General features: G+C 40.7%; 3 protein-coding genes across 4 annotated transcripts in view; 2 read left to right on the plus strand and 1 right to left on the minus strand.

The window, feature by feature from the left end:
• Positions 1–2,584: 2,584 nt before the first annotated feature.
• Positions 2,585–7,050, minus strand: LRRC57 (leucine rich repeat containing 57). 2 transcript variants are annotated; one of them, XM_085224848.1, is made up of 6 exons: positions 6,909–7,050; positions 6,618–6,757; positions 5,737–5,872; positions 4,366–4,634; positions 3,742–3,927; positions 2,585–3,501 (listed from the first exon to the last, which is right to left on the minus strand). In XM_085224848.1, exons 2-6 carry the CDS (start codon positions 6,699–6,701, stop codon positions 3,460–3,462), a joined length of 717 nt encoding a protein of 238 aa, XP_085080974.1. In that variant the 5' UTR covers positions 6,702–6,757; positions 6,909–7,050; the 3' UTR covers positions 2,585–3,459. The 2 variants fall into 2 exon arrangements, with proteins under 2 accessions (XP_085080974.1, XP_085080973.1); XM_085224847.1 differs by having other exon boundaries at positions 6,618–6,784; positions 6,909–7,049.
• Positions 7,051–7,122: 72 nt separating this feature from the next.
• HAUS2 (HAUS augmin like complex subunit 2) lies at positions 7,123–11,597 on the plus strand. The gene is made up of 6 exons (XM_010711563.3): positions 7,123–7,335; positions 7,708–7,800; positions 9,070–9,139; positions 10,028–10,160; positions 10,797–10,905; positions 11,057–11,597. The coding sequence occupies exons 1-6, from the start codon at positions 7,123–7,125 to the stop codon at positions 11,201–11,203; spliced, it is 765 nt and encodes a 254-aa protein (XP_010709865.2). The 3' UTR covers positions 11,204–11,597.
• Positions 11,598–14,480: 2,883 nt separating this feature from the next.
• STARD9 (StAR related lipid transfer domain containing 9) overlaps positions 14,481–16,745 on the plus strand; it is a 95,964-nt gene continuing 93,699 nt past the window's right edge. Inside the window, exon 1 of the mRNA XM_031553545.2 lies at positions 14,481–14,707. Coding sequence (XP_031409405.2) covers positions 14,661–14,707 — 47 coding nt within the window. The 5' untranslated portion in view covers positions 14,481–14,660. The remainder of the gene's footprint in view (positions 14,708–16,745) is intronic.

Raw genomic sequence — 16,745 nt, forward strand, 5'->3', positions numbered from 1 at the left:
AATTCCCTCCTTTGTAAAGGCTTTGCTGTGGAAAAAATTTGCTTATTTGCCTTTGCTCTTGAAGTAACAGTACTTTACCTAAATACTAACTGAATAAACAGATGAAAACTGTATATTTATGCAGTTTAAAAAAAAATTGGAAAGCAAATGAAATAATATGAAATATAATACCCTAGTTAACAATCAGTTCATTTAACTTTTTCTAACTCAGTAACGAAGTAAAATGATGTGAGAAAATAAAATCCTTTTGCATAAGGGGTGAGGAGAAAGGGAAACAGATATTGCTGATGTAAAACTACTGATAAAGTGCAGTGATGAAATGTCACTTAACAGAATGCCATTCCTTACTTGAACACATTTATTACTGTGACCTAGAACATGAAATTTTTTTTCTTGAAACAAATCCCCTTCTATTTGATACAGATTGTATAGCCCAAGACTAATTAGGCAGTGTTCTGTATTTTTCATGGTGTCTTCCCTTTGCTTGATGAAACTTCTGGTAGGTGCTGTAATGCCAAGGTAGCAGAAGAGCCTAGCCATGAGTAACTGAAAGGTTTCTAAATGCACTGGCAATCACATAAACGTTTCCAAATATTTCTAAAACCACTGAGATTATTTTATGGCAGTACCAACTGTCACTTTTTCAAATATTCTGCTGCTCTTCTGTTTCCTAATACCTATTACTTTCTGTTCTTGCATACATATCTTTGAATAGACTAAGAATGCTGATAAACAACACTTAAGCTTAAGAGGAGCAACATGCCTGAGCACAAGTATTTTCAGTTAAAAAAAAAAAAAAACACTCAAACCTGCAGCATAGTATTGCAAAGTGCATGATACTAATGACAAATTATCCCACTGTACTATTAGGTCAGTTGCTCCTGTCCCATGCATTGGGACATCTACTAAAATGAGGGGAGTTTAGTCTGTAGGTGTCTCAAGCACTGCAAGTCTGTAGGAAGAAAGCTACTGCTTCAAATTGGATTTCAGGTATCAGCTGAAAGGAGCTGAACTTGAAACAAGTTTGAGGCTTAACCTATTCACTGTTAAACTTCCACAAGTTGCAATCTGTGGAGTTTAATACAGACGAACAAGTTTCTGATTGCCTTGCCTTGCAAAACACGACATGCAAAACAAAGCAGTATAGTAAACACTGTTTTCCTGTCAGCTACTTCTTGTTTAAGATAGCACTTGGAATGGGGAAGTCCTTAAGTGTAGACTGATGCTTGCTGTCGGCAACCTGGTTATAATGGCAGCAATACTAACAAAAGATGTCTGCCAGACACGGAACTACTAGCTCAAGAATCTGTACCATCCTTGATCTCTCTAGGTACCTGAGAACCTGAGACATCTGAGATAGCTCTGAGAAGTATAAAAACAAACTAAGAACAAGTAAAAAATGGAAATCAATCAGAGAATGGTATTGTGTTTTTTGTTGTTGTTGATTAAAGGCAGGGGGGAGGAGAAGCTTTGGGAGTTAAAAACTCCCAGGAGTAGGAGAACAAAAGCTAGCAATGGCAGGTAGTTGTATCCCTACCAACCAAAAATAACTTGCTGTCTACTCAAAATGGAACTTCTTTCTGATGACTCCCCTGAGAGAACTTCTCTATTTGAGATCTAAGGGATAGACAAGACCTTGGAGTTTGAACACCTGGCTGACTCTGGACTCTACAGTGCAGATCATCTCTGAAGTGAAACTTTGTCCCTCATCAGCTACCCTCAGTACTGAAAGCAGTTTGGCAAGTATTACAGTAGACTGGTAATGCTTGAAATAACATGTGTGCTTAGAAGTGTGTACTCATGATTAATTACTTGCTTTAGTGGTGGTAAATAGTAGTATTCAGTAATTAAAAAGTAAGAAATAAAACACCTGTCCTTGCATATTATAGAATTCTCTAAGTCTACCATTGCAATCTTTATGCACTCATAGTCTGGGGAACTTGCAGGTCATGACACCTGTTTAATGATGGATCATACCCATCCTTTAAATCATGAATTGATGTCCTCTGAAATACTGTAAAAAATATTGCAGTGTAAGAATGAAATAAGACTTCAATGGGACCAGGGAACTCAATAATGCTAAGCATCTTATAAAATAAACAGTAACTATAATTATGATCAGTAGTATATTGAGGAAAAACACTGGCACAGAGGTCACTTCATTTTCCTTAGTTGCAGATGGCAAAACACACTGACTACGTGTAATTTTCACACCTGCAACTTCAAGGAGTTGGATGTCTAAATGCCTTTCTTACCACGAGTATGAAAGGTTATGCATAAAACAATAATTACTATATGTAGTGAGACTGGAAGACCGTCTCATTAAGAAGAGGTGCATCCATGTTCATTTGCTAAGAAATGCACCTAGTACAGTTCCTACTTCACTGTTTTGTGTTAACGCCTTGTTAACTTATTTGCTACTTAAGTGTTGACTTACTTGACTTCTCTGCTATTTCAAAGGATTGAAGTACAAATGTTAACAGCAACTAATGAAACAGTGTATCTGAAGTGGTGGCTTGTAGTGACAGCTTGGTATTACTGGTTAAAGTGATAACAGCAGCAGGTACACCAAATAAGCTTGAAATGAGTTTTTGAAAACAATTTACTAAAATAAACAAGTACACCTTCTTTAGTATAAGTTAAATAATTGCATACATCTTCAGTTCTGTCTAGGTGCTTTTGGTACTAAGGCAGCAGCAGTAGGGAGACAGCTAAGACTTTCACTAAGAGTCAGTGCAAGGATATTATATTTTCCAGCAGTATACATTTTTACTGAATACACTAAAGGTGAACTTCATTTTTATTTGACATAGCTCAAGCAGTAGAGGACTGTAGTGCAATTCTTGCTTATGGGAAAAGAAAGTCCATACAGAAAAGTATGAATGAAGAATGCTCAAGTCATGATTTGTTTACTAGAGGCAGTTAATAAAAATTAATTTGGCTATAACTATCTGTGCTTCATAGAAAAACTTGCATAAGTTAAGAACTAAAACATCATCTGTGGAAGTTCTCTGTAGAAGAATTCACTGTAGAAGAGCTTACTGCAAAATATACAACGTTTTGAATCTGCTTTGAAAGCAAAACTTTCATGTACTATCATGGAAAGTGATTCCAGGAGAAATAATTCTCTTCAAAATCAATCAGCAGCTTCCTGACAAAGGGAAACTGGCAAATTTGGAATACTCTTTCCCCTTCTCTATGGAAGAACGAGCCCTGGCAACAGAGAATGTGTACTGTGTTAAAAGTTGTAGCGGCTCAAAAAGAAAACTGGCCCCTAGGCAGGTTCATCAGTACAATACCCGTGCTCTCTAGTTCCAGTTTATTCAATGTGGTCTTACCGACTGTATACAACTAATAGAGAGGATACTCTGATCTCCTTTATCAGTCTTGGTTTACGTCAGTGAAGTGGGTGACTCAGTCACTAACTTCTTACCAGGGATACACACAACCAGAACAAAATCACGCAAACTTCTTCTTTGTAGCTGTAAATCGTTCCATGTACTACAAAGAAAAACAAAAAAGACATTTAAACAGCACTTAATTAAAGCTTACCTTTTTCTATCATCTGTTGTAGTGGATTGATACTCTAGAATGAGAAACATTACAAATGCTGAAGTCAAACTGAAGGGTTAAGGGTGAACTGATATTAAACAGTTATTGATGCTTCCAGTCATTCTGCAGTCATATGTAAAGAATTCAGAGGCTTCTTAAAAAGAAAAAAAAGTATGTTTATATACAAACCTTGTCATAACCCTCCAGTTCTCTGAGTTTCTTGATTTCAAAGAGGTTGCCTTCAACTGCAAGCAGTGAGATCTGGGAATCACTGAGGATACTCTGAGGAAGCATGCTAAGTTCTAGACAATTTTCTTCTAAACGCAAGACTTTGAGACGTGGACAGTGTGAGATCTGCACTGAGATCTGGGAAATCTGGTAGAAAATGGGATTAGAATGTTAGCTATCCATGATTACTTCAAGTGGTCTCTGCTTCAGACTAGTATGGAAGAAATATCATTTTGTGAATATAGATTACATTAACAATGACTAATTAGCAGTACATAAGCCGCAATAATAATGTTCAAAGAAAGCCAAGAAACTTATATTCTTCTATAATAATAGGCAGATTCCTATCAATATCTGTTCAAATATTTTCTATATAATTAAATTCAGAATATGTTAGCTGTTAAAATCAGTCAGTTGAATGTATTAGTATACAAATTGTATGATGCCTCATTTCTTCTGTGTAGAAGAGATGCATCTTTTAGCTCTAAAGTTTTGATGGTGTCAGCCTATGGTCTATGGACAAACTATGTCTAATGTAAACAACCATGTCCCACATCCACATGCCTATAACATCTATTACCAGACCTGGTTCTGATTCAAATTGAGTTCAATGGCCTGCAGTTCTCCCACACTGTCAGGTACATTTTGGATCTGGTTTTTGGAAAGATCCACCACGTCCAAGTGGCGAAGACCACAAAGTTGTGTAGGCACAGTCCGAAGCTGGTTCCCAGAAAGACTCAAAGTTTTGAGAGCTGAAAGTTGTCCGAATGCAGCTGGTAGCTGCCTCAAGTGATTGCCATTCAAATGCAGTGTTTCCAGTTTTTTCAGTCTACACAGCTCCTCAGGTAGAGCAGCTAGAAATAAATCACACAACAAAGAGATGAACTAAAAAATGAACAGTAAACTTCTATAACCACTTATGTCAAATTTCTGCATGAAAAAGACTGGTTTATTACAGTAATTTCCCACAGGATTCTTTCACGTTTTCCAGTGAAAGCACAGATCCCTGCACAGAAACTTAAACTCGCTAACAAGATGTGCTTTCTAAACATCTTCTAAAAATATCTTAAAAATAATCTCCAGACAAGACAGACCTTCAACCCATGAGCTGAAAACGCTGCTCTGAGGATTGAATGCTATGAATTATACTCTCTACCAGCCAATTTGCTAATGTATTCTATGACATTTCATCTACCACACAGTTCATAACCTCATGTCTGCTGCAGGCATTTAAAGGTATCGCTCAACTCACTCAACAGTAAATTCTCAGATAAGCTGTACTATATCAGACTAGCAGAGAAGCCTCAACAGGTAAGCACTGCTAAAGTTCACCCTTGTTCTGTCCACATGCATCTAACCTGTAACACTCCTGAGTGCACTACAGAAACAAAGAGGTTTGTAAATTACATTTGTTTTTCAAAAAGGCAGTTAATACACAATGAACAGACAAAAAATAGCTGGCTTCTTCACTTCAGCCTAATTTTTCCAGAAAGTGGCAAAGATTTTGTTTATCATCCAAAAGACGGCATCTCTCCTAGCATAAACATATCCTGAACTTTATTGAACTTCCACTCACATTTGTCCAAAAGAAGCAGCAACAACTAATCGGTGGCCAACAACATTCTCTACAGGCCATGTTCAGCGCCTGTTTTCTAAGCAAATACTAAACTACCTGACACTTTTAAACTTTCAGATCAGACAAGTCACAGTACAGAAACTATACAGTTTTTGTACTTACGTGTTATTGTAAAACTGATAATACAACTAAGTTGGCAACTAGAACTGCAGAATTTATGGTTTGATTTTTTTCCTGTACATGAATTCCAAAGATTTCAGTTTATGTGACTAAGCTTCCCATTTACATCCTGTGAGAGTTAAATCATTACATTTAGTTTCTGATCAGAGAAGTCAGGTACTACTTTAAAAATCTGTGGAGATATTAATTAGCAGGCATACTCAGTTTGTTGTTGTTTAGAACAAGGCTCTTCAAAAGAGAAAATTTTCCAATGAGTGGTGGCAAGAGCTCTATTTTGTTGTTCGACAAATCTATTGTCCTTAAGTTGCTTGTTAGCTTCTGTAGGTCTTCAGGAAACTAGGATAAAGCAAAAAGATACACTGTCTAAACAGTTGATACAGCGTCAAGTGTTCAAATGATAAGCTTTAAAACTTTAAGTGAAAACCATATATTGCTATTACATCCTGTAATATGTATCACAATGTCCAGACATCATAGTGTGGAAAGTAGTTGACAAATTTCTTTACTGCATATATTTTCGGCTTTGAATTTTGGCTATTCTGAGAATTCTCAGCAGATTTATAGTCCCATGGTATTCTTTGTTTTTCTGCCATTAAGTCAAAGTCAAGATGATTTCTATATACTGAAATCCAAGATGCTTGCAGCCACGTGAACATCCTGTACAGGCTACAGTTAAATGCAGCACAAACATCTAAGCATGAAAAATTGTGGAGCATCTTTCTAGATAACAATGCAGTTGTAAAATTACATTTTTTCCTGAAGTTCCAAGCCTTTTTCGTACTTTTTTTTTTTTTTTTTTAAACAGCACAATGCTGTATCCACTAGTTCTTTAGGGTATGTTCACTTTTAAGCATGAGATCAAAAGCCTGCAAGTGTCCTGACAGGCAAATCCTCAACCAGAAGACAGTGCAAGCAAAAATCTGCTCTGCTGAGAAGAGAACATTCTTCTGATAACATTATTCATCCCTATTTATGAGAAATACACTTATGCGGTGCATTATGACCACACCTAAGTGGGAATTCCTCCTCAGAAGTGTCAGTCCCACCGACAAACGGTCACATGTCCTTACAGGTACGTTACCTCTGTGAGTCCCTTTCCCGTCAGCTGGAACACACCGGTCTTCTGTGCTGTTTCCAGATGGGCTTTCAATGCACTGTTTCCCATCCTAACGCTTCGAGTGTATGGAGTCCGAGCAGTGCTTTCAGACAGATTCTCTTATTCTGCGATGGAGGAGCACGACCCAAATTCTGCATCATAAAGCAAAATTTTTCTGACGCCCACCTCCCGCAGCTCACAGCCCGCACAGAGCCGCAGGCCGCAGCTCCGCCAGGCGCCAAAAGCGACGCGGGGAGCCCCGACGCAGCTTCGTACCGAGCCTGACGCAGTCCGGCGGTCGCTGCACCCGCGGCGGTGGCTCACGCCGAAGCCGCCCTCTCGTCGCGCTCTCCTCCTCCCTTCGAGACCCGGAGCGCCGGGAGCCCTTACCGGCTCCTCCGGAAGCGGAACCCTGTCAGCCCGCCGTCACAGCCGCCGTGGCGGCGGCCCGCCGCCCGCCCTCCCCGCCTGCCCTTCCGGGTCGCCCAGGATGGCGGAGCGCCGCCGTTTGGTTTCCGCAGCAACGGTGCCCGCCAGTCCCGGGCCCCGCCGACAGGCACGGCGGGCCTGCGGCAGGCTGAGGCAGAGCTACGGGCGGAGCGTCGAACCGGTCGGCCGTGGCCCCTGCCCCTGGGAGTCGGAGGAGCCCACGGAGGTCGCGGCCGTGCTGGAGAAGTGCGTGGCGGAGGGCTTCGTGAGCCAGGTACGGCGCGGGGCCGCGCGGAGCTCCCGCCAGCAACGCTGCAGCTAAAAGGGAGGATCTTCCGCTCAGGGGGCGGTGAGGCGCTGGCACGGCTGCCCGCAGAGCCTTGGTGCCCCATCCCCGGAGGCGTTCAAAGCGAGCCAATACCTTAGGGAGTGCCCTCAGAACAATCCTTCATGATTTGGGTTTTTTTTTTTTAGCTTGTGCTGATGTTCCCAAAGTAACGCTTGTGTTTTATTAGTTGTTTAGAAGAAATTAACTCTGTCACTCAGAGTGATAGGCTAACGGTAAGTTTAGACTATTAAAAGTCAATATTGAGAATTTGCCTTTGTGCCACTGACCGTGCCTTTTCATGTTGCATTCCTTTCACAGGAGACGTTGGATTTAGCCTGTGAAGAATTCGATTGCTTTGTGAGGTTTTCAGAGAAGGAAAAAATGGCAAAGATTCAAGCAGAAATCAATGAGGTACATACTGCCTCTGCTTCTGTCAACACGCGCTCAGCACCTCATATGTACAAATAATACATGTCACTAATGAGGCATCAGACTGCAGTGTGCCACTGTCAAACGTGTGTGTTCTGGAGGCTTACTTGTCATAAAACAAAGAGTGAAATGCTGAAATAAGTTTTCAGTGTAACTGGAAAGATGTAGCAGTTTGTGTCTTTGGCTGAGGTGTTACCTTTCTGTAGGAACTGAAGAACAAACAAGAGTGCATAGGTCATTTACATTCCCCAAAAATATGTTTCTTTATAGGCAACTGGACCATCTTCTTGGTTAGCAAGAGGTAACCTTAGTCACTTCCTACTGCCTGAGTTGTCTATTGATTTGTATTTTATGGTGATGTTCTCTGAGCATTTGCTTGCTGGTATGCAAACTGTGTCTATTGAATTGTGTCAGTGTAAACTCCAGCAGCTACTGCAAAAGTGTGACAAACAGCTTTTAACTTTTTGGAGAATGAATTAGCTGGCATCACCCCGTATGACTGGCAGAAAGAAGGGACACTTTCAGCTCCTAATAGAGTGGCTATGTAGCCTCTGTTGCTGAAAGGTTATGCTTACAAAGTACTCTCTCTGACAAATGTTCAGTACGCTGTGAATGAAACAATAATTTTTGTCCTTACTTGCAAAGGAACAGTTCTGTGTCCTGAAAGACTATATCATTCTGTTCTGTACTTTCTTCAGTCTTTTCCTGTCTAGCCAAAATGACCTAAATTTTCTGCCGTGGGAAGATACCTGTTGCTTTTTGCTCATTTATTGTTAAAAATAATTAAAGCTAAGATTCTCCTGAGAGGTTCTCTCTCAGCTTAAGACAATCAAAATCACAGAACTGTCTTCTCCAAAAGGAGAAAGCTTGGGCTATGAGGTTCTTGAGCAGGATATGGATTATGGGACTGCTTTGTAGGACTTGTAAGAATCTGTGTTTTAGGAATGAGTTGCAGAATCTGTCTTTTGAAGCAGAAGTTCCCAATATATCACCAAATAGTGATTTTCTTGTCTTTGTGTGCTGGTGGTGTTTGGTTTGTTCTTTTTAAACTGTCTTCCTATTCATCAAAAATAGAATCTAAAACTTGAGAGAGCTTGATAGCATGCTGTCATGCATGTGATCAAACTTTTACTCTCTTACACTTGCACCATCCTCCTTCTTAATCCTCCCTCCCTTTCTTCTTCCCACCTAAAGAGAGGCAAAAAATAAGTATGTTTAAGACGCATTTTTATTTGATTTTTGTTGTTGTAGAAGAAACTGGAAACTGAACTTCTGCAATTGGAGCTGGAAACAGCAGACATAGTTCATCCTTTTTATTTAAGTAAGTGTGGTTGTACTGTAAAAACATCTAGAGTGTTAAAGGTGCGTATTAGCAGACTGTTTCACCTGACTACTTAGTGCTCATCATGCTTCTAGAAGAGACAGCAGCTGTTTTCACTGCATAGTTTGTTAAAGGTGACAGGTGTTTTGTTAACTTCCTCCAGAAGAATGCTTGCATAATATTTGAATCTCATCAAAATGGCTTAATATATATACAATATATATGTATGTATGTCTACTTGTAGTCATGTGTGTCTATGTGTCTTCAGCTTCCCAAATTCAGTTGAGCGTTGGGAGTTCCGAAATCATCAGTAATTTGTTTTCTTTCTGTTAATTTGTGTGCTGCTTTGCTGATTTTCCAGTAACCTGATGCATGCATTTATGCTCCATCTGCAGGCCCCTAGAATTACCTTATCTATTTGTTTGTTTGCTTATTTATTTAAGGTTTTTTGTTTATTTGTTTTTTAGTTTTTCTTGGGAGCATAAGGATTAATTTCTTTTATTTTTCTTGCTTTTTCCATTTTGTCTTGATGGATGCTTAAAAAGATTCTAGTTTGCTAATAATGTGTTTTGATAGTGAAGTACATTTGCTACAAGTAAATTTGCTATCCTATGGTATAGGTTAAGAAGTGGGTTTACTTAGAGTTACATAAAATACAAAGCAGTTATAAAGCTGTATCTCTAAAAAGAATGTACAACTTTCTTCAAGGTGAGCATTGATGTTAAATTCTATACAATCCAGCACAAATAGCTTGGAGTAATGATATGTTTCTTGACTGTAAATTGTCTTGAGCAATAGCTCAGACATTCTTTTCTGCCTTCCTGCTGAAGAAATTTTGCTCTTATTCTAGCAGAACAGTAGTTTCAACTTTGCAATTTTATTTTGTAGGTAAAAAATACCAGATATTGCAAGATGTGAGCAGACACTTGGAAGCAGTACTGAAAGAGAAGAGAAGACTTAGGCAGAGGCTGATTAAGCCCATATGTCAAGAGATGCTGCCTATTAAGGCTGATTTCCACAAGTAGGCATATAAAAAATAATACTTATTTGTTTGATTGAGTCAAAATTAATCATAATTCATAGGCAGTAAACATCATATACTTTAATTCACATCAGTAAGAGGTAAAATGATAGCAGGACCAAAGCTAAAAGCTAAAATTCTATTAACTCTAAATTCATGAAACAGTAGTGATAATTATTTTTTGTGACAGTTTGCTTAGTTGATTTGTCTTCTTTATGTTACACAATGAAAAATATGTATTTTCAAATGAGTGTGTAAAATGCTCGATTCATTATGCTTCTGCATAGGTAAGAATACTATTTCAGCTTTGGTGTTTTTCCATTATGACTTACGCAGAATAAATGTGTGGATGATTCTCAGATTTAAATACTACATGTTTAAAACTAGTCTTCCTTCTCATGGTCTGAAAATCTAGTCCAGTTACTGAAGTGCATACTTACTTCTGTAACTCCTGCCTTACATGTTGCTGAGAGTCACAGAAGAATTGTAATTGCACAGAAGTTAATTAGATGACTAGGAACTCAAATAAAACTGGAGAAGAGGACTAAGAAAACCCACAGGGGAAAGAGTTAAGACTTTGCAAGTATTAAATCCTGCATTGTTTTGCATGACTTCAGAATACATTTTTGGCTACAGGTATGTAGTGGAGTTGTTGACTGAGGCTGTGACTTTCATTGAGAAGTTGGAAAACCATTTGCAGACTGTAAAAACGATCCCTCAGGTACCAACTTTCATGAAGAATCTGGTGAGTGGCAAAAAAAAATAATAATAATAATTGAGCCTGTTTTCTCCTCCAGCATTAAGAATTCAGTGCTGTTTTGTTGCCTAGCATCTTTTTGTTTCCTACTAGATTGATAGGATGTGTAGAGATTAAATCCTATCCTCTTCTGCTTCAGGACATAGCTTTGACAAAAACAGAGGTGCTGGTGACAGACTTAGAAGAGCTGACCGAGCAAATATTGCAGTGGAGAGAAGTGCAAAAAGAAGTGTATGCTGACAGCATTTGCAATACTGCTGAATTGGACTTGGGCTTATCTACCTAACAAATGATGTTTTTCTTCATGTGAGATAACTGCTTGAAGAACTGCCATGCAAGTCTCCTGTGGAAACTGCAACACAGTTGTGCCTTAAGTTAACAGGGATTTTGTAGATAGTTGTATATATGTTCTGACATTGTAATTCACTGTTTTCCAACTAATTGAAAACAAAAACAGATGATAAAAGGCTGAGCGGTAAGTAGATAGACTGCTGAGAGGACTGTTAGAGAGTTCCCCTTTGAAATAGTTGACAGTCTCTTGGAGCCTTTATCTTCAGTGCAAATTTGTTAGTATATTTCTCACGTTGGCTATAGAACCTCTATTCCTTTTAGAGGTATGTTGATAATACACTGTATTTTGTATGTTGTTATAAAACTTCAATAAAAGTACTAGATTTCAAGATCTAAGTCTTTGTTTTTATTTTGTTATGGAATTCTGCATTTAAAACAAAACAGAAATACAAAATGCTGTGGAAGCTGTATGGGAACTGTTGATCCATCCACGGCCTGAGCCTCTGATTGACCACCTGAGGCAAGCAGTGAGCCAGCCGCAGGAGCACAGGTGAAGGCAATTCGCCTGTACTACCAGAAGGTAGCCCCTAGATCCCATTTAAGTGCTGACTGCCACTGAGGAAGGATCTCTTTCTGGAGATCTCTCCTTGTGGAGTTTATTACAAGCCAATCAGTGAGCATTTTTTCCATTTACTGTTTTTCCACCGCAATAATCCCATTTAGCCTAGCCCCTGTATGCTCATTGATTGAAGCATAAATTGGCACTTAAGGATTCCAACCAAGAAATTTTACTAGTTTTAAGTTACAGCTTATTAGAGGTATGATGTCGTTGACTAGAAAAGCAAGGAATGGACTTGGTGATGTGTAGCAGTTCTTCTAATTTTCTAATAACCCAGATTTCTATTATAGCTGTATTATTCAGTCTCTTCTATTGCTTGCCCTGTCTTCAGCGACCTTCTTAGAATACAACTCATTTTCCACAAGTATTAATGTCTTTGTTGTTGTTGTTGATGATGGTTGCAGTTCACAACCTGAATAACTTTTATGTGTTGAAAGATGTGTTGGTAAAACATCACTGTCAGGAGATCTATAAATCAAGGTTGGTTGTCTTTGGAGGATGTCCAGTTTCGTCCTGGAGACATGGATTGAATTGGAAATGTTGCAGATGTATTTATTTCTACTGCTGCAGCCTCTGTTACCTGAATTCTCTGTATGCACAACTTGCCGATTTCAGTTTCTACAAAGGAGCCCTTTAATTTCTCAAAGTAGCCACTAGGTGGCTCATTACCACACAAATTTCACTCGAGTTTATCTGGGAGCTGCATCAAGAAAGTAGCATTAAGGAAGAAATACTTGGCTCTTTGTTGAACACACTCTCATCGGATTTACTTGTAATTGGTCTATCCAATATTAAATACTTAAAATTTTCAGAGAGCCATATCATTCTACAGGGTATGATGTCAAAGTATAGCTTAAAAATTCTCTAATGTAATATACAGGTGTAGCTGAATTTCCTTTAGCTTTCCTTTCTGTTGCAGCTGGCTGAAGTTAAAAAGACAGTTAAAAAGTGGAACAGAATGTCAAGAGATAAGATCTGAGAACAAAGCTGGAGTTTGAGTCCTGTAAGCCTTAATGGAGTCTTCATGTGATCACTTGGTATATGACATTGTGCAATCTGAGCACAAAGTCCCACATGACTGTTCTTTCTGATTCAGAAAAGCCCTTCCGCACAGTTGCAGAAGAGCTGTATCTTCCATTTTTCTGAGATGGGAGATAATAGAAACTGAACAATCCAGACATTTAGTCCAGTGCCTTTAACTCAGGTTTAACCCGTCTCAAATTGTCTTACAGTGATAGTTTACATCAGGTAAGTTAAAGCTATTGTAATTTAAGACTTTGAGAAATAGATGAGAAGAGTTCTAGTTACTTTGTTCATCATAATTCCTCTAAATAAAGATAAATATGTACATTTTCCCATATCCAAAAAGTTGAACCTATTTCCTTGTTCTGTTCTATCCATTATTGGAAAGTAGACTGTGGAAATGGTAGAATTTAGCTGATGCTATTAGCTATGGACATATGAGGTCATTAAACCTATTGAAATGTACATCAATTCACAGTCTGTAGGGATTTGTGAAGGGTCATGAGTTGGGAAGAGCGTTGAGTCTGAAGAACCTCAGTCTGGCAGGTTTCTGTGTTGTGGCACCTTTCATTTAGATTTCTGCATTTTAAGAAACACAATCTCGTGATTATAATAAAAGTACAAAGTGCAGGGTTGTTTAAATGGTCTATATGGCAAGGATTATCTAGTGTAAAGGTACTGTAGTTGCCTATTCAGATACAGCACAATCTTCAATATTCTGAGATGCAACGAGTACAAGTGAATGACCACACTGGGTTTGGATTATTTTTTTATGGGTGTGGGTTGGGGGGAAGATTGTTTCTTTTTGCCTGTCAGAATATCTCAGGGCAGCCTGTGTCTTTCCTGTGGGTGTGCCTGGTGCTCTCACATCCCCATGGTCACATTGGTAACTGACAAGGACAATATTCTAAAATCATTTTTTTTTGAAGTTTTGATGGTTTTTACATTACTCTAAACATAAAACTTCTGTCAGTTTGATAGATTGCCTTCAATTGCAGTCCATGGGGTATTTTAAAGCACTACAACAAATCTAGATAATATAATAAAATAATAGTATAATAATATAAATCCAGATTTATTATAATAAATGCATAAAGGTTGGAGTTTCTAAAGCAACTGCAAGTGCTCAAAAGCTTAGCGTTCCTTCAGTGTTAATCAATTCCTTAGTATCTCCCTTAAATTCCTGCCACGTTAATCAAATGTGGGATGCTTTGTGCTCGAAGCACACTGGAGTTCTGGATTGCCCGCACCTTTCTTGACAAAGAAATGTATCAAAGGTACAAAGGAGTAGACCAAGAGTGTTTTATCCTTGAAAATAAAGCCTGCTGCTGCTCGGTGCTCCGCAGCACCGCTGCCCTCGCAGCACCGCCGCCGCTCGGGCCTCGTGCCGCAGCGGTCGCGTGTCGGCGCTCGCGCCTGAGCCGCGAGCCCTCGCTGCAGCTGTGCACGTGTAGCGGAGCAACGCACGAGCGGCGGCTCCTGGCTCCTTATCCGGCCAGATTTACGGTAGGCGCAGCGACCGCCGGTTGGCTTTTAGATAAGCACCAAAAATGCTCGGTTTCACTGCTGGAAGGACGGCAAAAATTTCCAGGCCGGCCCCCACAGCTGTATAGGACAGGGTTTTCCCCGACTCACTCCGGAGTTTTCCCTACCGCCGAAGCGAGGAGTGCCGGTGCGGGCCCCGCCCCGCTGTGTCCCCGCCCCGGGGCGAGGCGAAGCTGCACGGGACGGGGCGGCTCCAGCACGGGCGCTGGGTGGTCGTGCCCGGGGGCGCGATGCGGGCGCGGGGCTGCAAGGCGTAAGGCGAGTCATGGCAAATGTCAAGGTGGCCGTGCGGGTCCGGCCTCTGAGCAAAAGGTGCGGCGGGGATCGTGAAGGGAGCGCGGGTGGCCGTGCCGCTGCCGGACGGCTGCGAGGGGCCGGGGAAGGACGGAGCTGCGGATGGGGAGGGAGCGGGCGGTGGGCAGCGTCGGGTGAGGAAGCAGGATGTGTCCCTCCGGAATGCTGCGGAGCAGGGGAGGTTGTTCGTTTTTATCGCTGAGATCCTCTAGGCAGAACGTTGTCACCCAACGCGAGAGAACGTGCTCCTTCCCCTTTGGTTGTGGCTGTTTGTCCCGAGCAGACAGGGGCCGGATATTCCCTCTGTCGCCCTGCTCTGCTCCCTCCCGGCTGCTCGGCTGTGGTCCCGGCCGGCACGCAGCTCGGCCCGGAGGCAGCTCCCACCAGCACGGGGGGTCGCTGCAACGCATCAGTAAAACTGTGCGGAGTTCGGAAGTTTGGGGAGGAAAAGAGAAGAAAACCAAATTTTAGTAGCCGGTAATTTGCTTCTGTTGTTAGAGAAATGCTGTAGCGCTTCAGGCGGAAGTGATCTGAGGACGGGACCGAGCTCCGAGGGCAGCGCTGATGTGAGGCAGCCCGCCCCGTTAGCGTGAGTCCCGCACAGCGTCTTCTGGCTGCGTCGGCCTGTGGTAGATGGCCCTCGAAGCTCTGGAGTTCTCATTGTGCTTTTTTATCTTTTAACTCAAACTTAGCAGATTTAAAAATCCATAATTATCTTATACAAACATGTTTCTTTTCTTTAAATATAATTCTGATCTATAACACAGCTGTGAATGGAACACGTTTTGACAGATGATGGTGTATTTTAAGACAAATTGCTGCATGGAAATAAGCTAAATTTGGCCCTTCATTGCTTAGTGTTGTTTTAATTCTGGAGACATTCTTGTTTTTATTTTTTTCCATATAGTTCATCATTCCTAGCATAGAAGTATTGACATTAAAATGAAAACCTGGTAATGAGATCAAGCTATTCAGACCACGGGCCCATTTTGCAGAGTTTTGCAGGGTTAATCAGAGGTTGAAAGAGCTTCAAAGTTTGACTTGGTGATGTACTTCGTCGTGCAGTATTGACAGTTCTCCCACAGTAGCATTTGGCTTAATGTTTCTTCCCCAGTGGGTAGTACGTAACTGTACATATGTCATCATAGCTTTAAATTGTGCCCATAGCTCTGCCAGGTGAGGTGTGATGAACAGGGAAACCTTTGGCATAGTTGAGAGGATCAGTGGTGTGACAGCAGCGTAGTTTGGAGGGGTGTGTGGGATCCCGGACAGCCTCCTGCACAAGGGCAAAGTGAATCTGGCACTGACATGGAGATGCAACAAAGGGGAGAGGGAAGCCCAGGGGGTAACAGGTAGACATTGAACAGCTCTACTGCTTCACCTGTGGCAGCCTCACTGATGGCATGTGGTATTTGACCATACAGGCCATAAGCTATTTGTTCCCTGTACTGTGTTGCCCCAGCTGAGATCAGCAAAAATATTCCAGATGACTTTTTGTTTTATAAAAGGGAAGGGGAAGTGATTGAATGCTGTCTGTGAAGGCTGTGGTGGGAGAACTTGCTTTCTGGCCTTGATCAAAATTGCTCAAACATGATAAATTCAAGGCAAATAGCAAATACTTGAATACTTAATGTAACCCTGATAGGGATCAGTGAGGATAGAGGCTTACGCTTTCCATTCTAGTTTCTTAAACCACTTCCATGTTGTGGTCACATGCACTTCTCACAATCTCTGTACACATAGCCGTGATGGCCATTAACAGATTGCCACAGCTCCAGGGACCTCCTAGGTACTTTGAAAGGAAAAGCTTCCTACAAAAACTCTTTGAGTTAAGCTGGATTGAAGTACTGTGGTGTGTGCAACTGCAGTTCCAGTGATTAAAGTTTTCATTTTCAAGAGTTCAAAAAAGCTGTCATCAAAGGCTAGCACCAAAATGTTAGTGGCCATTTCTAGACTATCCAAACTTGTTCATTGCTATGTTTAATTTATGTGAACGGGTGAATTCTGGTTTTGCATCTTAAATTTACAGAATATTCAGAAGTTAAAAGGTCTTACA

This window comes from Meleagris gallopavo, chromosome 5 (assembly GCF_905368555.1).
Source record: "Meleagris gallopavo chromosome 5, MGAL_WU_HG_1.1, whole genome shotgun sequence".
NCBI classification, from domain to species: domain Eukaryota; kingdom Metazoa; phylum Chordata; class Aves; order Galliformes; family Phasianidae; genus Meleagris; species Meleagris gallopavo.